This window comes from Galeopterus variegatus, unplaced genomic scaffold (assembly GCF_000696425.1).
Source record: "Galeopterus variegatus unplaced genomic scaffold, G_variegatus-3.0.2 Scaffold798, whole genome shotgun sequence".
NCBI lineage: Eukaryota > Metazoa > Chordata > Mammalia > Dermoptera > Cynocephalidae > Galeopterus > Galeopterus variegatus.
Genome location: NW_007726909.1, coordinates 96,621 through 120,813, shown reverse-complemented (window position 1 = coordinate 120,813; position 24,193 = coordinate 96,621). Strand labels below are relative to the sequence as shown.

The window sequence follows — 24,193 nt, the reverse complement described above, 5'->3', positions numbered from 1 at the left end:
AGGAAAAAAAAAAAAAAAAAAAAAAAAAAAAAAAAAAAAAAAAATGTGTGCTGTATTATTAACAGGTTAAAAAAGAGCAATATTTTTTAGTTGGACTTGTAGTTCCTGCATGGGTAGGGGTTGAATGAAAATATTCTCATGTTTGTTTCATTTATTTAAATATGTAGGAAAAGACTGATTATTGAATTGAGAAAGTCCTAAATGATAAGGAGGTCACTTTCTTATTCTTTGTCTCACAGAAGATAAACATTCTAACCTGCCACATTTTAAGGATTGGAAGACGTGTTGTATCTGATTTCACATGGTTGTGGGGGTTTTATTATATAGAAAAAGAAAAAAGTGTTTTGGAAAAAAAACCACTTAATTGGAAAGGTCCACTGAAGATAATTGTAAGCTTATTTAAGCCTATTTCTTAATAGTTATTTAAGCTTATTTCTTATAGTTATTTATGTTTATTTCTTGCTTTATTCACAGCCTGGATTTTATGATTATTTTTGGTGATATAAAACTTTTAATGAAAATAGAGAATTTTATGCTTGATATACATGTCAAAAACTAATACATGAAACAAATAAATGTCATGATTAATATTCTTATTTCCCTGTAAGACAGTATGCTCTGAAATAAGGGATATAGCTAAGTAAAGTCTTATTTACTTTCAGGGGAGATTAAGGATCTACTCTTTTCTAAAGATGGTCTGGATATGAATATTACATGTCTTATTCATTATACACACTTTGTCTATCAACTATTTTTAGATGACCTGAGTTTTCAAAGAGTGATTTAAGGATTTGAACTACAATGAGATGGCCTTCTTTATCTTTATTTTAAGAATGCATTAGAAACAAAATTCTGACCTTAAGGGTCAAGGATACTGAGTGGATGGTCATGGATTTAACAAAGAAATCTTTTCAGTCTCCTCTTTGCTATTGTATTTTTTCTCTTGCTACACAATTAGTAAACCCTGTTTACGAGTGTTGTTAATGTTCCCTATTTTTTGTTTTTTTGTTTTTTTGTTGTTGCTTGTGGAAACCTGATTAGAGCTTTTGAGAGTGAATTCAGTCAGAAGTGATTTTTTTTTTTTTTGTATATTTAAGCTGAATTCCAGCAGTTTGAGGTTTTTCTCTTAGAAGTCCAAGTTTCAGATAGCATCTAGATTGAAAAGACAATTCTGGTTAAGAGGCCTATCCTAGTCTTTCAAAAACAATTTAAGTTCTTTGTTTTTCTAAGTTTCTAATAATTTTACTTTGATTTTTATGTTAAAAGTCACGACTCAAAAAAAAGTCATGATTTATGCTTAAATTTCTTATACCGATAGGACTATAGCTGACAAAATTTGCTTTTAAAATTGGCTAGTTTTAAGGAAGGATTGTATGTGTTAAAAAGTTACTTGTATTTTTCTAATTTCAGTTAGCTAAATCAATAGCTTTTAGTAGGCTGTCTGTAAGAAAAGTCTTACAATGAATAACAAAAGAACGTTTCCTTAGTGCTTCTAATTCAGAAGTTACAGCCTCTACTAATGTGAAGAGGCAGACTCATTCGTACCTACCATATGATTTGTTATATTCACTTTATCCCCTGAAAGTAAACATGACTTTACTTAGCTATGCTGTACTCCAGAGCACACTGGTCTATAGGGAAATAAGAATATTGATTGTGACATTTAGTTGCCATGAATTATTACTTTTTTATTTAGTGAAAATTGTAAGCAGTTTCACATATAGTTTTCACTTACATGACTTATCAAAATTTTTATATTTATTATTAAGATTAAGTTTTATAACCTTCATTCTGTCCTAAATTTTAAAAATTCTGTGAAACAGTATTTTCTAGTAAGGTATCAGCCATCATTGCTCTTAGATTACAGATATGTTTACCCTCTCCTACAAGTTTTTTGTTTTTTAAAGAAACTTTCAGTTTTTTTCAGATTCTGGTTGTGGATAACTAGAAGAGCATCTGTAAAAGTCGCAATTCTGTTTCTTTCATGCGAACTCTCAAGTATAAAGTACTTCTCATGAAACTTGCTGTGTCAGGTTACCTATCAGTTTAGTTTTAGAAAGGTCATTGTGATTACTTCCTTCTTGACTAGAATTTGTAAAAGAAAAGCCCCTGTAAAAATTATACACCACCACCACCAGAAAATGTCCGTAATTGTAGTCTTATTGGGTTTAGGAGCTGTTCAGTTTGATCAACAACCAGCTCCCTAGGGCTACAGTATAGTCATATTAACATACTATGAATTTCTATGAGGTTTTTATGGTTCCAAAATAATGAAGAGAATAAAGTTGTATCACACATCCTATTACTACCCTATTAACTTTTTTTTTTTTTTTTTTGTACTTAGAAGGGTTAAAACCTTCTTATTTATTTATTTATTTTTTTAATTAGCATGTATTGATTGCACATGTTTATGGGGTACAGTATTTCTATACATGTACATGATACATGATGATTAAAGTTAGGGTAATTAGCATATTCATCATCACAAAATTTATCATTTCTTTGTGATGAAGACATTGGTGTGTGTGTGTGTGTGTGTGTGTGTGTGTTTCTTTTTGGTTACTGGCAGGTACGGGGATCTAAACCTTTGACCTTGGTGTTATCAGCACTGTGCTCTTCCAAGTGAGCCACTGGCCAGCCCTGTGATGAGAATATTTGAGCTCCTCTCTTCTAATTACTTTAGAACACACGTTATTGTTAATTATACATGTGTAGCACTATTATACACCACTAGAACTTATTTTTCCTGTCCAGCTCTAATTTTGTATCCTCTGACCAACTTCTCTCTATCGCCCCTTCCCCTATCCTTCCAGCCTCTAATAACCATAATACTTCTAAAAGCTCAACTCTTTTTTTTTTGTTTTAGCTACCATGTATGGGTGGTATTTATCTTTCTGTGCCTGACTTATTTCACTTAGCATAATAATGTCTCCCAGGCTCACCCATGTTGCCACAGATGACAGGATTTCATTCTTTTTCATGGCTGAGTAGTATTCCATTGTGTATATATGAGGGGCCTCATATATTGTGTATATGTGAGGGGTCTTCAAAAAGTTCATGGGAGGGGGCCGGCCCGGTGGCGCACTGGATAAGTGCGCCGCTTGGGAAGCGCGGCGGCACTCCCGCCCGCGGGTTCGGATCCCACATACAGACCGGTTCCCGCTCACTGGCTGAGCGAGGCGCGGGAGCAACACCGAGGGTTGCGGTCCCGTTGCCGGTCCCTGGTCTGGTACGGGGGCAACACTGAGGGTTGCGATCCGTTGCCGGACACGGAAAAAGACAAAAAGACCAAAAAAAAAAAAAAAAAGTTCATGGGAGGATTTGTTTTATCTTTTAATTCTATTTTCCACAAACTTTTTGAAGTATCCTTATCTACCACATTTTCTTTATCCATTCATCTGTCGATGGACACCATATCTTGGCCATCTTGGCTGCAGTAAATATAGGGGTGCAGATATCTCTTCCATATACTGATTTCCTTTTCTTTCCACTCTACTAACTTTAATCTTTGGAAAGTCACTTTACATTGGCAAGATGCAGTTACTTCAGTGATTATCTAAAACTTCATACAGTATGGTGGCTACTAGCCACATATGGCTATTGAGCACTTGAAATGTGGCTAGTCAGAATTTAGAGTACTATAAGTACTAAGGATACACAAGATTTCAAAAACTTAGTATGGAAAAAGAATATAAATATCTCAATTATTTTATATTGATTATTTGTTGACATGATAATATCTTGGACATATTAGGTTACATGAAATATATTAAGAAAATTAATTTCACCTCTTTTTATTTTTTAAATATGGCTACTAGAAAATGTAAAATTACATGTGTGGCTTGCATTATATTCTTTTGGAGAGTACTGCTCTAGAAGGTATGAGATGATCATTATGGACACTTCTGGCCTCAACAATAATGATTCTGATTTATGCTCTGATTGGTTCTGGAACTATCATTTTATTTTTGATATGATGTTGAAGTCTCTATTCAGGATTTTTACAATATGCTATTTTGGAAAGAGCTCTTGTAAAACTCTTTCTTTTGTCTTTGGGCATGAACCAAACTACTGTTGCTGTGACAGAATTTAGCCTTTAAGCATTTTGTTATGCCTAGATCTTCTCATTTCTGAAGTCGTACCGTCCTACCTGTTATTATCCTGCCTTTCTTTATTCTTTTATTGTTAAAAACCTCAAATTTATTAATTTTATCTCAGTGATTACATTTATTTCATTTAGAGTTTTTGACCTCTTGTAATCTGAGTTCTTTATTCATTAGGGCTAATGTAGGATCTAGAGTCCAGAAGACTTGGATTCTAATTCTGGTTCCTCTTCTGTTAGCTGAACAATCCTGGGCAAGATACTTACCTTGCTAAGTCTCTTTTTATCTGTAAAATGGATATTGCAAGTATTAAATAAAACACTGTATAGATATTGTTATTACCTACCTGTGGTCTTGTTCAGAGATCTTTCCAATCTTCTTAATGGTATTTGACTTCAAGGGTATTATACTTTCCTAGTATCCTTTCTTTTTTTTATTCTTATTATCATTTTAGGCCTTTTCTTTCTTTCATGCACTGATCTTCTTGGTTCTATCAATCTTTAGTTCTTCTAACAGACTATGGTTATAGTGAAAAATAGAGCAAACATCTTATAAAGTACTACTGACAAAATGGAAATCATCACTTGCAACTTGCACCTAGATTTTTGAAAATTGAGATCATAGATTCAGAAAAAAAGTTCCAAATACCACGGAGGAGGAGGGAGAATATTACAAATCTGAGGAAACAAGACCCAAAGGAAAGGGAGAAAGGAACTTATCAACATATTTTAAATACCTGTCATATTCCAGGCATTGCTTTTGGTAAATGATTTATATATTACCTCATTTTATCTTATGCTCACCACAATCTTTTAAGAGGCTCTTCTCCCCACTACCCCCCTTATTTCATAGAGGAGAAGACTGACTAACAGTCATATGAAGTAACTTGCTCTTAGGTTATTTGGTCCTTTTTTTATTATTTATCTGCATTTCTCCCCCAAGATCATTGTTTGATAAAATACTGTTTAGATATTTGTGTTCTTTGTTACTTATGTAGATAGAGTTTGTCTCAAATGTTCTAGTAAATGTGAATGGAACTTGAATGCTTTTAAAAAGAATACCAGATATGAGATTTATGAAGTGTGCTTTTCACTGTTTTGTGAAACATAGTTCTCCAGACCTACTTTTAGAGTGGGTTGGGTGGTGGTGGTAGCAGCAATTCAGAAAGCCTCCCCTTCCTAAGCTACAAATGTCAACAGACACTTCAAGTCTGAAAGCTGCTGAACACTAAAAATGAAACCCTTCTCAATGTCTGATTTTCTTTCCCACATTCCCTGAGGGCCCAACTCTGGACATTTTGCCAGCTATCATCTTTACTGATAGGCAAAGCTAAAATGGTAATTGGTAATTGTAAATCTGTGAATTATGCCGTGACTTTCAGGGTTAAATCCAGACTTCTTTGAAATGTCTTCACAAATGTTGCTTGTGATGGTCTCTGCCCACTTTCCTGACAGCTTTCCTCCCTGTCTATACTTTTCTGGTAGTTAGCTCCCTAATGCTCTCCCCTCATACATGTCTTTCTCAGGTTCTACCAGTACATTCCTACCTTCTGACTTTCCGACTTGCTTTTTTTAAAAAGGCCAAAATATGCTAAACATCTTCTTGTGTTTTAGACATATATGGCAACAATTCTATACTGACTCAAGTGTAGAATAGGTGGTAGGAGTGAATGAACACTTGAAAAATAAGTAACGTTTTTTCCAATTCCCAGTCCTCATATTAAAGGAGGCTAGACAAGACATTTATAAAATATGATTTGTAAGTGAACTGGTTTTTGAAGAACTCTTTATTCCCCTAAGGGGTTCTAAGAGGCATCTGTTGTATTTCTAGAACAAATAAACTTTAACCTCTTCTTTATTTTTTATTTTATTTAAACAAATGAATATTTGAGAAGCTCTTGTCTTCATGTTCGGACCCCTACAATTTTTCTGTTAAAAGAAAAAGCATGTGAAGTGTTGTTATTACATTGGGTAATTTTTTTTCAAAGAACTAAATACAAGAACGTTATTTTCTTCTACTCTGCTGTATGGTCTTTTGTGTTTTCACTTAACTCTCCTCTTTATCCTCTTGGAATTTTGCCTCCGAAGCTTGAATTTCCTTCCTTTTTTCTACAAAACTGAGATGCTTAACAAGGCATGGCATGTATTCAAAGTAAATTCCTATATTTAAGTGCTAGCAACTATTACATGCTTCTTAAGGCCAAAGCCTGTCTATCAGACACTTGGCTGTTGGGTGACCATGTATTCTAGGCAAGGACCCTTGACTTAATTTAAGGATGTTGAGTTTTGATACACTGTAGCCACAAAACAAAACAAAACAAAACAAAAACAAAAACAAACAAAAAAAACCCCCAGTCCACATCACTGTGTTTTTAAGTATTTGTCTGGCAGGATACTTCAACCTGAAATATAGCCCATTATGTGCAAACTTATTGGAAGACAAGTATATTTTTCACCAAGTTAGAGTCTCATAGTAAGAAAAGCCAAACCAGTCTGAATTTTAAAGTTTTCCTTCCACTTTCCCCTACTGCCATGCTCCACAGGGACCCCTAATCATGTAGCACTGAAGAGAAGATACTAGTTTTGCTTTTGACTCAGCAGAATTGCAATTTACATATGCAAAGGAAAATATAAAATTACAAGGATTACACACTAACTAGGATGGGAGAAGAGGGAGTTAAGATGTAATTAGAACTACTTAGAATGTGCCCATACATCAGTTTTACCCATCTATAAAAAGGAAGATATATAATTCCACGGGGTGTTTGCTTATAAATATATAATCCTAAGTTTGTGTGTGTGTAAATATATATACACATATGTGTGTGTGTGTATATATATTATGTGTGCGTGCACACACATATATGTATGTAATCTTGTTAGTTTCTTAAAATGTTTTTAAACATTTCTTGATGTAGGCTCATTTAATGTTCTAAGATATTTTCTTGTTAAATATATTATATGAGGGTATTTCAAAAAGTTCATGGAAAAATAGAATTGAAAGATAATATGAAAAGCTGTTTCCCAAGGGAGGGGGAGAAGAAACTTTTAAAAATACACTCATACATACATTAAATATTCTAAGATATTTTCCTGTAAAATATTGCATGTATATATTTTACCTTTGAAGTTGGTAAAGTAAGCATGTCGCAGAAAGTCAGCTTATAACAAATATAGATTGTATTGTATACAATTACTCTTGTTATTTGCTATACTTAATTGTACAGAACTCAGGTAATTTCCACATAGAGAAATATTGTCAACTAATTTAGTTTTAGATAAGCTACCCTGAAGGTAAAATATATTTGAGTATTTAGTTCGTTCACTTGTACTGGAAGCTCTTTCACTTTATTTAGAGTGGTAATTATAGTTTTTTCTACTTAGAACAGATAAAAAGATATCTTTAGTGCTCCCTAGAATTGAATGTTCCAATCTATCATATACAAATTTAGTATTGATTCAATTATAGTATTTTAATTTGAGACCTCAAAATCAGATTAGGACTTTATCAAGTTTGAACACATCACAAAAATTTGTGGATAATATTTTGTGTCAGAATTTTTAATTTGTGAAGAATCTTAAAGACCATTCAATTCAGTCTTTTCATTTTACATTTCGAAAACTAAGGCTCAGAAACATAAGTTTCTTTTTAAGGTCCCATAATTTTTTAGTGAAAGAGCCAGAAATAAAAATCAGATTCTCAGACTCTGCCTAATCATAATCAATTATGGGGTCTAAAATGGGAGAGCAATATTCACTAGAAGAAAAAGAATTAGCTTATCAGTATATTAGGCCGTATACTGTATATCTATTTGTCTATTTGCAGATGAGCCAGTCATTTCTGTTAGAATGGTTAAGTCAATAACGTTGTTGGCTCTGATAATGTAAATGAAACATTGCTCAAGTAGGACTAGCTGTCTCTTCTTTTTCTTGGATTTCCAAATTATCAATGCCACATGATTAATATTTAAGAAATTCCTTCCAGATGGCTTTACTTTTGTTTACTCAACTCCCTATTTGCAGCATTAATGGACATCTTTGAAAGCATATGTACCCAGTAGTTTTAGATGGCCTTTAGATTCCTTCCCGTCACTCATTTAGGCAGGTCAAGTAGATTTTTTTTATATAGATAAGGATGGCATGACTGTTTGCATATAGCCTATTCTTACATTTTATGTGTATAATCAAAAAGCTTAGTTTTTCCAAATAGCTTTATGAATTAAAACCTTTTAATTCTAGTTTTCTGCCTATTGTTGAGTTCTACCTTTAGTAAAGCATGAAGGAAAATAAAGCTTCTTTTTTCTAAAGCTTCTCAAAAAATACCTAGGTGTTCCTGTAACTAGTTTTCTACTCTTCCCTCTCCTGCCCAAGTCTCCCGAAAAAGGATTTGCAAAAGTAGAGTAAGGCCAATATGGTTTATCAAACTTAAGATTTCCCATGAGATCCTCATAGAAGCGACTGGGACTTCAGAAACTCATTCTCTCCCACACCTTCCCTTGCTTAAATCCTTTTGGGTGTTCCTTTCTAACTTTCTTTATCACTTGTTCTCTCCCTGAGGCTGATTTGTCAGCCATGTCATCTTAAAACTGTGATGCCAAAGGGATATAAATCTTATGTTCATTGAGTAGTTTTGGGATTTTTAAAACTTTATTAAAAATATTTAGTTCTTTGTACACTGCTATTGAACTGTTTCTGTTTCAGACCGTATGTATTATGTTCTTTAATTTTTACAACAGTCTTTTATGGTAAGTAATATTATCTGATTTTACATTTGGGAAAACTGAAGCTCTATCAGGTCAAGTAACTTAAACAAGATTAGCCAGCTTTCAAAATTTGAGTTCTAACTGCATCAGAATTTGAGTTCTGAGAGCATGAGAACTCTGAGCTAGATGTTTTTCCTTTAATCTTACACTTTTAGCCAATTTAGTTACTCTAGTATACTAGTATCACAAGTTTAATATAAGAGCATGTGTGTACTTATTTTTGACAGAGATTCCATTGGCTAGAAAACTCATAGGATTTTATATTAGTAAGTTATAAGAAGCTTCTTTATTTTTAAGGTATTTGTGAAATTTGTTTTTTATAATTTTAATATTTATGGAACTTTGGAGTGAGGAAGTAAATATTTCAGGGAAATAACCAAATTCCTGAAGATTCTTACTGTTTTTTTCTCAAAACACAACAGCATAATAAAAAAGGCAGAATTTTAGATTATAAATTTTTAGAATTAACAAAATACTGAAGGTTCAATATCTATATATTGTTACCCATCCTTTCTTACCCAGAAATATTATTAAAATTATGTAAAAAGACTTTTTAAAATGTGAAACGACCATATTGGATCACATTAGGTATACTCTGAGAACAAGGAGTACCAAACATTTCTTAACATCAATGTTGCTTTTATAAATTAGAAAGACTTGTTTATTGTCTACCCCATGACCTAAACTTGCCTCTTAATGACACCCTGGAATCAATCACTCCCTAATAGATCTATTTTAGGTGTTTTTCTATTTTTTCCCTGTAAGGCATGGCTATGGTCATGTCATTCAGTTCAGAAACCTTCCGTAGTTTCATTGCATTCAGGACAATCTTAATTCTTAACTTGGCCTCTTGCCTCTTAATGACACCCTGGAATCAATCACTCCCTAATAGATCTATTTTAGGTGTTTTTTCTATTTTTTCCCTGTAAGGCATGGCTATGGTCATGTCATTCAGTTCAGAAACCTTCCGTAGTTTCATTGCATTCAGGACAGTCTTAATTCTTAACTTGGCCCGAGGCCTTCCATTATTTAGCCTTTGCAACCCTTCCTATGTTATCTCTATACCCCAAATTAAAAGTCTACCTAAATGCTACCTTATCTCTAAAACCATCTTTGATTGTTTAGTTTTAAGCCATTTCTTTATTCTTTGAATTTCATAACACATAACGTGTTTTATAACACATAGGCATTTGTAATCTCTTAAGATATTTAAAACAGATAATTTTATACCTCTATTTAATTCTGTGTTACTGATTCAGGCAGATTTTCATTCTTTTAAAATTAACTTTATTGAGTTGTAATTTGCATGCAATAAAATGCAGATATTTTAAGAGCATACTATATTAGTTCTATGAGTTTTTTTTTGTTTGTTTGTTTACTTTTTGTCTTTTTTTACTGAGCGGTAATGGGATCGCAACCCTTGGTGTTACGCCCGCACCACGCTCAGCCAGTGAGCGGGAACCGGTCTCCACATGGGATCCGAACCCTCGGCGGGAGCGCCGCCGCACTCCCAAGCGGCGCACTCTCCAGTGCGCCACCGGGCCAGCCCAGTTCTATGAGTTTTGACAAATGTTTACATCAGTTTAACCACCCACAGTCAAGATTCAGAATATTTCCATTACCCCTAAAAGTTCTCTTGTGCTCTTTTTCAGTCAATTCCTATATTTTCCTCTATTCCTGGAACCAGGAAAATACTGATTGCTTTCTGTCTCTACAAGCATTGTTTTTTTTTGTTTGTTTGTTTTTTGTTTTTTGGTTTTTTTTGAGATTCATTCATTTTGTGTGAGCGTCATCAGTAGTTTGTTTCTTTTCATGGCTGAATAGTATTCCATTGTATGGATATGCCACAATTTGTTTATGTATTCACATGTTGATGAACTCGTTTGGAGTTCAGGTTAATTTTTCATTTCACAATTTATATTATATTTACTGTTATCCTCAGTTTGTAAATAATAGTGTGCTAATATGATTGTATCTGTTTGGAACTTTGGAGGGAGGCCTATAATGATGAATCTTTTAGATCATGGTGTAACTTCAGGGCAAATGCTGTCTTTACATCCTTTTGTTGTTTGTGGCTCACTACTTCACCTTAAGGCTTAAGCCTATGAGCTTGATTTGGGTAGGGACTGTTAAATTTTTCTTAAAGTCCCAGTGCTTAAGACAGTAACTGCTACACCTTCATCTTTGTAGTTGTGTTTGTTGTAGTAATAGCAGCAGCAGTAGTAATAACAAGTAACATTTGTTGAGCACTTAGTATAATAATCATATGAGGTAAGTTCTATTATTTGCATTTTGCAGATGGAGAAACAGGTATAACTTACTTGTCTGAAACTATAGCCCTCCCTTTGAACTCTACTATCTCAGTGCTTAATAATTGCTTTTTGAACAAATAAATGATTGTGTAAATGAATAACATTTTCCTCATAATTCTGTGGATATTATGTTAATTACACAAAAGTGCATAGCTACTCCACCTGAGATGACTTATAGGTTGTCTTTGTTTTCATCATCCTTTCCTGTCCCCACAATAAATAAATGATGTGACTTTATTAATCACATAGACACAGAGTAATATCTAGAGCTACATAATAATTGACTAAAATGAGGTTATTCTCTGTGTCAGGGACAGCCTAGATGAATGCCTGATTGGATAGTGATAAACAAGCAATAGACCTTTATCATGTTAAGGCACTGAGATTTTTTTTACTTGTTTGCCACAACAACTAATATTAATTACCTGAATATCATAGCCTCATTAAGTTTGATATTTTATCTTGACATCTTTATTTAGTTTTAGTTTTGAAAGAGTTATTATTTTTTAACTAATTTGTTAATCTATCAAAATGATCTCACCTCTTTTCTGGATTACAATTCCTAGTAAAGTGATGAACATGCCTATCAGCAAGCAGAATCCCCATTCCTTCCTTTTGGACTTAATAGTTTTATGTTACAATCATTGTTATTTTCATTTGTGGTATTAAAACATAACTCCTAATTACGAAAAGATTAGGGACCCCTATTTAGGATATGTGTATTTATATCTAAGTGTAAATTCATACCAAATTATCAATATAAAGAAACTAATAGAACTTTATATTAAGGATGACTGCTGGGAGTTATTCATGAGTATTGGGGCAGCTGACTTAAAAACAAACAAATTTCTTAAGAAACTGAAAATCAAACAAAACTCTAGAATTGCTGTTAAAAAAAATTAATCCAAGAAAAACTTGACACCCAATTACAAATATAATTACTATAAAATGCAGTTTTTTCAGTTACTACACAGATAAAAATTTCTTTCAGCATATATTTGTTGAGTGATTTATATGCTACACACTGTTCTAGGCACTTGGGATACATAAACAATATGAAATTCCTGAATGCTTTAGTAATTAGAACAAAATGAAGCTCAGAATGCACACACACACACACACACAAATGTGTATGCAAATATTGTAAAATACTAATTACTGTGTTGTAGGTAAGTCTGTTTCTGAAACCAGTGCCAGAAAGATTTTTAATATTACCATACTTAAAGTGAAGAAGACTAACTGATGGCAGTATTTTAGGAGGAAAAAGGGAATGTGTTTTGAATTTTCTTAAATATTATAAACAAATACAGATGATCTTCAACAATTATATTCTTGGCGTGTATGATAGATTATGTTATTGTTCAAAAACCTTTTCTGCTCTTCCCTGGGGAAGCGTTATACTTCTCTTCTCTATTGACATCATGCCTGGCATTATGACTTGCTTTGGCTGAGGGGAAGTGATTTGTGTTTACTTCTGAGGAAAAGCTTTGAGTTAGAATACAGTTTCCTATATTCTTTTTTTCTCTACTCTGACAATCACAAGTTCCAGATAGATGTTTCTACATCACCCTAAGGTACAAATAAAGACATGTAGTTGATCATAAGCAACCCTTGTTTGACATGTAGCATGAGCAAGATACAAACTTTTGCTGTTAAAAGCCATTGAGCTTTTGTTACTGTAACATAACCTGCCCAGTGGTTCTCAAGCTTTAGCAAACATCAGAATCATTTGGAGATTTTGTTAAAACACAGATTGCATAGATTGTTGGGTCTCACTCTTAGCGTTTCAGAATTCAGTAGGTCTGGGGTGGGGACCAAAAATTTGTATTTCTGATGTGAAAAATAGCTATTGTGGGCCGGCCCGGTGGCGCACTGGAGAGTGCGCAGCTTGGGAGTGCGGTGGCGCTCCCGCTGAGGGTTTGGATCCCATGTGGAGACCGGTTCCCGCTCACTGGCTGAGCGCGGTGCGGGCGCAACACTGAGGGTTGCGATCCCATTGCCAGTCCCCGGTATGGGCGCAACACCGAGGGTTGCGATCCCGTAACCGGTCAGTAAAAAAGACAAAAAGGAAAAAAAAAATAGCTATTGTTAAGGGAAGGTGAATAAGAGAAGCTAGCACGGAGTCTTGACCAAAGTACACTCTCAGGCAAATCATGTATAGAAGAAAATGTGGAAGTGAGGTACTGGACATTGTATCCTTTAAAACTATCCATGCCCTTTGTCCCTTGTACAGTCTTTGCTTAATACTGGTTGGAAGATTGTTGTTCTCTACCTTCAATTCAGGTGGTTTCTTTTATACAGCCCAAGATCCCTTTATTTCTCTGTATTATTTCTTTAACACAGTTGAGACTTCAGGAGGAGAGAATTAGTTGATTGGGATGAATTTACGCTTCTGTGAGGATGTCTGGACATCAGATTCTGGTTGGGGACTGTAGGGAAAATGTAGACAAATGGTTAGGCTCCCTCAGCTGTTCTGAATCTTGCCGAGCATGACCTAGCCTGTTTGATGTAAATATGTTAACTGTGCACGTGTGCCCACGTGTTCCTAGGTTATCTGACTTGCACCCAGGCGTCCCTGGGTTATTTGACTTAAGTGTAAAGGACTAATGGCTCTGATCCACAGTGTCCCTGGACACTGCCCACCCCCTCCCCCTCACCCGCTGGAGGACACCAGGCTGCCGCTGCCACTGAGGAAACTAGGGGCTGAGCTTGTGTCCGAATAAAGCCTATCAACTTTATCCACGGCTCTCAAGATCTTTTCCAATTACCTAACTCATGACCTGCATATGAGGGGTCTGTGACCCAGCTGGCATATGAGGGGTCAGTGATCAGTCTGCATAATGGGTGTGAAGGGTCTGTGACCCAGCCTGTACAATGAGTTTGAAGGATCTGTGATCCAGCCCAACAGGGACAGATTACTGAACTTTCCTGGGCCTTGGTTTCTTAATCTGTAAAACGTAATTCTCACAAGTTACTTTAGTTCCAGTATTCCATTTTTCTAATACCATTCTGTAGGCCAACAAGATTCCACTATGTGTTAACTCTCCCAATTCTTATTATATGTATGTACCACAAGTTAAGTTCATAATCTTTGAGAAGTATGCTGGAGTATTTAAAATGATTTAAAAAAAAATTTTTTTTTAGGGTCAGATACTCTACAAGTTCTCAATTAATCAGGAAATAATAGTTTCTAAAGGTTTCCAAAATGAAATGATGTTTTTGCTCCATTACCTGGAGATGCATATTTTATTTTAGATTTGAATTTTAGTATTAAATAAGCATAATTTTATGAAAAATTATAGCCTAAGGTTATAGTTTCAAATAGCTGCTCATTTTGTTCAATATAAAAACTAATTGCCATATCATTTTAATGACATAGATACCAACATGCAGTTGAAAATAAATTAATGTTGATTCAAAGATTCTATTTAATTGAAAACATTTGTCTTCAACTTTTTTTTACAACCATTATGGAGAGTGAAGAAAATGAAAACACTTGCCAGTCTTGAGGTCCTAAAAAAATAGATTGGTTCAGTATTGTGGTTATAATTTTGTTTAAATAATTTTTATCCCTAGCAATGCCATAATTTTAAGGCACTTGCTAAGTTTTTCCTTGGATTTACATGAAACACTATTTTGAACTTATTTGGTTGTTGCCTATGGTTGATTTATCAAGTCTAAACACTTGCCATTTATTTGCTTGGAAGTGCAAACAGGCCTTTCGCTTTAGGTCCAGTAAAACCACAATATGCTCCTTTTACAAGTATTTTGAAGTGTGACTAGTATTCCTATCACCAGTTCATTTTGAGAGGGAAATTTATCCTAATTAATATTTCTTTTAGAAACAGTCTGAAGGTGATTCTTGGTTCCCTAACAATTGAAGGCAGCTTGGAGCATAACCTTCCTACTTAAGGTTTTAAAGCAAAAACAAGTTGTAGCTTCTCCAAGTTTAAGGAGCAATCTGATTCTATTGGAGTTGTTACTGTAAGCTTGAGTCCAACTGTTTCCAATTTATATTTAGGACACCAGAAAAAAAGTGCACAATAATCATCTGGGGACTTACAATCACACTTGATTACTCATAACTGCTGCCTGCTTCAGCAACTTTCCTTGGGTTCTCGAAGACAAAGCCAGCCATCAGTATTTCATTCTGTATGAAATAAATGTACTGTAAAATATTTATCAGAGTCAAAAATAATACTTCAAAGCACTGGGAAAGTTCACTATTGAAAGGAATCCTATTGAAAATTATTTCAAAGATATAAGTATTTATGAAGCAAACAAAATAGTCTTTCCCCAGATTTCTTAATTTCTTGCTATTCTAACCTCAGATTTTTGGATGTGAGGTTTCTTAAAATATGCATACAACATTAGTTATTCTGTTTTCTCTTTTTTTTTTCTTTTTTAAAAAGATGACCGGTAAGGGGATCTTAACCCTTGATTTGGTGTTGTCAGCACCACGCTCAGCCAGTGAGTGAACTGGCCATCCCTATATGGGATCCGAACCCAGGGCCTTGGTGTTATCAGTACCGCACTCTCCCGAGTGAGCCACGGGCCGGCCCGATTCTGTTTTCTCTTATTGAGTGCCATGTGCAGGTTGAAACTGAACTAAAACACTAGTAAACAGAAGAGGAAAAACCTGTTGTGTGTATGTAAATGATGTAATGTATTTTAACCACACAACACAAATTCTAAATGGTAATCTGCAATAATTGATTTAACCTATTGGAGTATGCATAGGAATTAGGACAATGAAAGTCATTTATTTATTTATTTATTTGGTGACTGGCTGGTACGGAGATCTGAACCCATGACCTCGGTGTTATAAGGCTGTGCTCTAACCAACTGAGCTAACTGGCTAGTCCTTGAAGATTTTGAAAAACAAAACAAAGATTAAAGTCTGAAATTAATTTCATGTCAATCTTTTCTTGGTATTCTTATATAAACAGGTATCAATCAAAATCTACGGTTGTTGATCACGTCTAAAAATTACATTGGAATTTAGTAAGATGATCTACCTTTGAAAATGGATTAGGAAAATTAATTGCAAAAACCATTTTTATATGGGTTTTTAAAAACAAAATAAGAATTTAACTTAAAAATGAACTACATAAAATTGCATAAGTTTTCTTTAGAATGAAGATAATTGAGTCACAAATTTGAAGCACTTAAATAGACATTCTGGTTCCTTTTTGACTTTCAAATTAGACTTTTCAATTGCATTCACTCCAAGTATATTTATACTTTTAGTTCCAATGACATAGTAATTAGACATAAAAATTTTGAAGAACCAGCTATTGTCTATAACTATTATTTATAATCAAGCTCATATGTCATTCTTTTCATAACTCCGATATAAATGTTAACACTTGAACTTTGAGCATTTTCTGTTTTAAATAATTTTATTCACATAAAATAATGTAACTTTTATTTTTGATACTGAGTGACTTAGGTGACTGATACTATCAGAATAGAATATTTTAAGAATTTTTGTGCACAACTGTTTTAAATCCAATTGGATTTTTATTTTTCACCAGTCTTTTTGCATATTTAATTGTGCTTTTGCATATACAAGCATATTTCAAAACATTCATGGAAAGATTTTTATTGCCTTAATTCCATTTTCCCACAAATGTTTTGAAGAACCCTCATATTCTCTCCAGTCAAACAATTTAAGGTAAGGGGATAGAAGATATAAAATGTTGGACTAAAGAAATTTGAAGCTGAACTCATGAAGTACAAATAGAGTAGTTAAGCTTCTAAAAAACTGTCTTTTCATTTCTTAAGCTATCTGCAGCACAGTATCTTCTGTATATTAGGTGCTCACTTAATAATTGTTGAGTGAATAAAGATAAATCAAAATATTTAACCAATATTTGAGTTTCTTTTTAACAAATTCAGTAAGAAAAGGATAAAAGAACTCTGAAGTGTCCCAATCAATACTTAATATTTTTAAAAAATCATTTTAGTCACCTAGTTATCCACATTCATTAGGAAGAGAATTCTAGTGTAAACCATATATTTTAGTTAATAATTGTATGTCTGTTTCTAGCAGAACTTTTACAGCACTGTTAATTAGTAAAGCTGACTAATTTGAGTTTTACATTTTTTGTCATTGTGTTGGTAAAATAAAGATAAATAACTTTAACATTGTTTAATCTGTTCCTAAATGTTCAAAAATTAATTTTTTAAATTAAATAAGTTATACAAATAATATGTAAATGTGTGCTTGTTATAAAAATTCAAAATGGTATAGCAATATAGAGAGTAAAAACATATTTTCCTTCATGCCTCTTAACCTATCCCACCTCAGTAGATAGCCCACTAACCCCAGTGTGGTATGTATCCTTTTAGAACATTCCATAAGCATATAACAAACAACCTTTTATATTTTTCCATTAATAATGTTCATATTGTTGCATTCATGCTAAATATAGCAATAATATAATATTTTATCATTAATAAGATTATATCTGTAGAACTCCTTCTTTTACTTAACAATGTCTCCTACAGGTCTTTCTATAGCAGTTTATATGTATCCCAATAGTTGGTCTTTTAATCTTAAAATTAAAAAAGAAAAGGTTTTCTTTGAAACTTTGCAGGAATAAGTTCCAGTTCAATAAGTATTATAAAATGATAAGCAAGTATAGTAATCTTAGTAGCAACCAGTAATCTCAAGACAAATTCAGGGTTTTTGTTTCTATGTTTGTTTTTGCTGTTTTTATTCTTACTGTTAGATTATTTCTTTTCTTTTTTACATCATTAGTGATTCAGAATAATCCATTTCATTTTTCTATTACTATCTCTAATAATCAAACTAGCATTAAATAAAATGATAAAATTTTAGAGTTAGAAGTCATTGAAATAGCCATGTATGGTGGTTATTTACTTCCAGTCTCTTTTTTAATAGACAAAGAAATTGAGTCCTAAAGTGAAATGATTTGCTCAGGATTGTTAGAGAAGTTATGACTAGCTTCTGTATCCTTGTTTATATCAAAATTCCAATACATCATGCATTGCCTCTGAAGAAGTGTTTTAAAGGAGATTTATAAAGTATGTATATCTTTTATATCTATTATATGAGTACTTACCTAATGAATGAAAACTGAGTAGATAATTAAAAAAAAATAAGGATCAAAATAATTTGTCCTCATTGTTATCAGCTCGTTAAAGAAATAGAATGAAGCAACACATTTACATCATCAAATTTGATGTTGGTGTCAAATAGTAGGGTGTTCTCAAACATTTTATGACTATATGGAATGATAGATTATAGGAACAGGAATATCAGCATCATTAAAGTCTAATTCATGATATTTACTTAGGAGAACTTAATGCAATTTAATTAAGATTAGTAGATTTTTGAATTTCTGTAAAAAATTTTTTTATAGAAAAATCCGGAATAAAATGTTTGATATAGGAACCACATCAAAGAGCTGCAAATTCTTCCAAAAAGCAGTTTTCTAGCGACACCTGCCGGTACAGTGTTGTAATAAAGGTGGAAGTATCTCAAGGAAGTAATTTCATGGAACTTAAATATGGCAGAAAAAAAAAACTTTGTGGGCAGAATTGTTTCTTTTACTATCTTTTACACTTGCAATTGAAATTTTTGACATTTGACTAAGAGTACTGTTCTGATGATTATAATATTAAGCTTTTTTATACTTTCCTGTACATAGTATGTAATTCCAACCTGAAACTCTACAATTAGTTATACATTGACTAAGTTGTTTGATGTAATGCTGCAAATTCCTTTTCTTCCTTGGCTTTCGTAGGTCTGTTTTACATCATGCTTTACCTTAGCACAGAACCTTGCAAAAGTAGTGATTTAGTAAATATGGTTTGAATTATATTCGTTATTTTATGTTATTTGCATAGACTAAATAGAAGAGTCTATGTATACATGAGTTAAATGTATATCTTTATGTACACTTAAAAATAAAAATGAGACTATATTAGAGGATGATTTTATTAGGAAAAATAGATTTTTGTGTTTTCTTCTATACAAGAGATTTTCTGCATTATAAGTTTTGGAGGAATAACATATATTTAGTCCTTGGATATGTTCTTTATCTACACTTATTTCATGTATGATTGTATCTGTTTTCATGGAGTTAAGCACTACGTGTGAACAAATCAGACCTTTTACTTGATCCTCAGACCTGTATAGCCAGCTGCTTGCTTCTTTAACACTTCCAATAGCTAACAAGCATCTCAAACTTAACATGTCCAAAACAAAACTTTTGATTTTCTCCTTGAACGTATTTCTCACATAGTATCCCTCACTTTTATAAGTGGACATTTTATCCTTTCGCTTACTCAGACCAAAATATTTTAATAATTTGTAAATTCTCTCTTTCTCTTATACCCCACATTTAAACCATCAAGAAAGTCTGCCAGCTGCACTTTTAAAATACATTCAGAATCTTACCACTTCTCTTCACCTCTGTCTCTATGATCTAGATGACCGCAATCATCTTTTCCCTCCCAACTAGGCTCCTTGCTTTTAACATTGCCCTCCTACAGTCTATTTTCCATTCCAGCAGCCAAAGTGATTCTCTTAAAACTTAATACAAATCTTGTCACTCCTCTGCTGAGAACTTTCCAAAGTCTTTACCATGCCTAAAGGGCCCTACATGAATTGTAGACCACTCTCTTCCTTCATCCCTATTACTGTGACCTCATTTCTTACTACCACTTCCTCCCCTATTCTGCTCCAGCTACATGACTCTATTTGCTGTTCTCCGCACATGCCCTGTAGAAGTCATCATGGGCTTTGTAATTGCTATTGCTTCAAACTGAAATGTACTTCCTTCAATTCCTTAAGATTTCTGACTGGATTACCAGATTTTACCATACTATGTAAAATACTAAAGCCTGACCCCATTACGGTTTCTCTCTTATCTTGCAGGGGTTTTTTGCCATAGAAATTATCACCATATAACATGTTTACTTTTTTATCATGTCTTTTCCCCAACTAGAATGTCAGCTGTATGAAAGCAGGGATTCTATCTGTTGTTTACTCTTACATCCTTAAAACCTAAAGCAGTGCTTACACAGAGTAGGCACTTAGTTAATATTGAATAAGTCGGTGAGCCTTAATACTTAAATGGAGAATGCGGTTTGATTTACATTATAATAACCAAATCCATAGAATAGTGAGGATCCTTCTAATGGGGTCTGCTTTGTTTAAATCTTTATGTTTATATAATACTTTCTACATTTAACAGAGATTAGTGTTTCTTAGTTAAGTTAATGCCCAGTCAGTACTCTTGGTGTCAAAATGTGGGCCATATTACTATTTTAAAGATTCTTTTTATGCGAATAAGTACTGTTTTGTTCTTTTGACATAGACATCTGACCCTCAATTACATTAACAAACCTTATACACATGAATGGAAAGAAGAATAGCCCCTTTTGAATCCATGCTAACACTTTATCAATATGAAGTGCTTCCCACAGGGTTCTATTGAAAGAACCAAACTTCCATTATAATGAAATTGCAAATTCATTTGTATATGCTCCTTTTATATTTGAAAGCTACTTTTTGATGTTTTGGTGTGCAATTAAATGTATTGTCTAAGGTCACAAATATGCAATACTGACTAGACTAAATTGTCAGAATCCTTTATCTGTTCAAGCATTACACAAAGATAAATGGCTATCTTTTAACAATAACATACCAAATCCAAAATTTGTTCCCAGATGTACATAATCTTTTAAGCAATCTACTGCTTTCAGTTTTCTAGTCAATAGACCCCCTAGCCTATTCTCTTACCACCCCTCCTGTTTAGATTACAGGTTTTGAATTACTGTGAAACAATTTCTTCAGATAGAAAAAGATAAGTTTAAGAATTTTACTGCTATAATTTCCCCATGTACATTTTTAGCATATGAGTTCTTTTGCCTTTACCCACGTTCTCTGTAATTATATAGTATGTTAGCTATATTCTTTGGTTACATTTCTCACTGTTAACATGACCACAAAGTAGATAATGTTGCTTAATTGAAATGAGTTAAGAGAAATATCTCTGCCCACATGGATTAAATTCTTTTCTGAGATTCTGTACTACCTCCAATAAAAATGTATATATTTTAAATTAATGTTTCTTATATTCTAATATTTATATTATATTTTTGTGCATTTCTTTTGTGACCTTTCATACAAAGGACATACAGAAATAATTGCCCAATTATATTTGCGGTCTCATTTTTTATCCACAAATATCCAGTGCCTAATATTAACATACATTAGAGCATCATTATATCACTAGTCCTTATAGATTTCTTAAAGAGATTTTGATAATAAATACCTAAAGGTCCTTTATATAAAGTGATCATACCTGTAAAGAAGAACAAAGACATCAGCAGGATAATGTAAGACCAATATAGTAATGTCCCCATTTTAAGATCTTGTTTAATTATATTTTTGCGGGCATAAGAATCTTTTATTGTTCATTACCATGTAGGTTGACTCTTCCTCGATTAAAGAGAATATACCATTTCAGAAGGATGTATAAGAGAAAACCATGACTTTTTTTTTTTTTCTCTTTCCTTTTTGTCTTTTTTCGTGACTGGCAACGGATCGCAACTCTCAGTGTCGCGCCCGTACCGGACCGGGACCGGCCACGGGATCGCAACCCTCGGTTGTTGCATTGTCTTTTTTCGTGACTGGCAACGGATCGCAACTCTCAGTGTCGCGCCCGTACCGGACCGGAACCGGCCACGGGATCGCAACCCTCGGTTGTTGCACCCGCACCTCGCTCAGCCAGTGAGTGGCCCGTCTGTATGTGGGATCCGAACCCTCGGCGGGAGCGCCGCCGCGTTTCCCAAGCAGCGCACTGTAGCAGTGCGCCACCGGGCCGGCCTGAAAACCATGACTTTTTAAGTCAGACAAACCTTTTCCCTCCTTCTGAATTCTGAGTGCTATTATTTTGTGACCTCTGGGAAGTTATTGCATTTTTTTGAGCCTCTGTGCAGCTATTGAATAGAGAAAAACCTATTCATAGAGTTGTGATATAATTAAATGAGACAACACATATAAAGAGCCCAAAACAAATGCTAGCTAGTTAGTTCACTTGGTTGGAGTGTGGTTCTAGTAACACCAAGGTCAAGGGTTTGGATTGCCATAATGGCCAGCCACCAAAAAAAAAAAAAAAGAGAGCGCCCCAAAACAGTGCCCAGCAATCCAGCAGTAGTAAGCACTCTTTCTGCTCTCTTTCCACACTTACCCTGTTCCCCATGCTGTGTTATCTCTTCTGATTGGGTTAAATCAGAAATTAAAACTGGTAAATTAAACTTGAATTCTTTTTAGGCCTGCCAACTCTACATTGTTCTGCATTCACTGAATTAATATATAGGGAGAAGTCAGGACCTTGAAGTGATCTACATACTATACCCAGCAGGTGTATGTGGCCTTTTTCTTCACAGCAAATTGCTCCCCCAGGGATTATGTGACATGAAGAATGCTCCACTTCCAGCCCTCATTTTAAGTCCAGATGGAGCCCTTAGAAGATTTACTTAAGTCTCTCTTCAATGTGCAGATCTGAGAGTTGAGCCCTAAGTTGTAACTATGATGTAGGAAAGCATTATCATGTCAATGATTTCGTGTAAGGCAGCTGGCTTCATTGCTTGTTGCTTGTTTGACCATTTATAATGCTCAGATCATTGCCCTAAAAGAGTTTCATCTTTTAAAACATCATTTTCATAAAAAAAAAAATTCAATACTTATTTAATATACTACTTTATATCTCAAAACATGTTATTTTATGGTTGTAAATTTTTATTATTTTAGGTGCAAAGATGGTTTGAAAGGATTTACATTTTCTGCACTTAGGTAAGTAACATTTTATTTATCTTTATGTTGAGAGAAATTTGAGTTAACTTTTTAAAAATATATCGTTATACATAATTATAGTAAATATTTATTGAATCATTTTTTTTCTTTCTTTTTTTGATGGCTGGCTGGTAGGATCTGAACTCAAGACCTTAGTGTTATAATGCTGCACTCTAACCAACTGAGCCAACAGGCCAGCCCTATTGAGTCAATTTCTAAGCTGAAAGTAATTTTAGAAGTCACAAAAGTATTTCCAAGCCTTTCCATATAGTTTATTGAAAGAGTAATTTATTAGATTTTTTTTCCCCCTAAAAATCAGCCAATCATTTGCTACTTTGGAGGACTCTTGTGTGTGTGCCTTATACTGTGGGGTGTTAGAAAAATAACACAAGAACTCTCTTCAAGGAGCTTGGAAAGACAAAGCTGCACATGAACAATTAAGTACGTAACTGTGTTTCAGAAAGACTAGTCCAGGCAACTGTATTTGGAGCATTGAAAAAGAGAGAACCAGGAGGTGGAAAGGCAAAACAATAAGGACTGAGATCTGGGTAATAGTGCAAGGATTAAAGAGAAAGAGACAAGGTTGAAACTTGCAGTGGAAGAAAATAAAGACCTAGTGACTGATACTTTTCCTTCTTTCTCTTCTCCTCCACCTCTCAGTCCCAGCCAAGTATTGAAAACCTAACTCCCTGAAAGAAGGTGCTATTAACATAAAATCAAATGGCATGCAAGAAAACTGGTTTGGGAGGGAACAAATTGAGTCTACTCTGTGATTAAGATTATTTTGGGTTGTGGAAACTCTATGGTAACAATAACTTCCTAAGTCATGATACACAACTGTAATTTCTTTACTTTATATTTTTTATTAAAAGATAATGCAGTGTGTTGGAAAATAACATTGTTGTTGTTGTATTTGCTATAAAGCATTCTGTATTAAACTGAAAGTTGATAACAAAGCCAACTGGTTCAGTTTTCCTGAAGAGAAGAAAACTCTTTGCTTTGTTTTCCTACTACTCTCCTCAGACTCCAGAATCCTTGCAAAAACTCAAAATGTGTCAGATATTTTTGTGTCTCTTCATCAAATCCACTTGTAAGAAAGGGCTAGTTTGGGGCCGGCCCGGTGGCGCACTGCTACAGTGTGCCGCTTGGGAGTGCGACGGCACTCCCGCCGAGGGGTCGG

The 24,193-nt window shown here is 33.9% G+C and overlaps 1 protein-coding gene across 2 annotated transcripts in view; it reads left to right on the top strand.

Annotated features, from left to right (window-relative positions):
• The window catches only part of TMEM135 (transmembrane protein 135), a 262,415-nt gene that overhangs the window by 211,486 nt on the left and 26,736 nt on the right, over nucleotides 1–24,193 (top strand). For both annotated transcript variants that reach the window (XM_008572521.1, XM_008572520.1), the window contains one exon: nucleotides 22,972–23,013. In XM_008572521.1, the coding sequence (XP_008570743.1) occupies nucleotides 22,972–23,013 (42 nt within the window). The remainder of the gene's footprint in view (nucleotides 1–22,971; nucleotides 23,014–24,193) is intronic.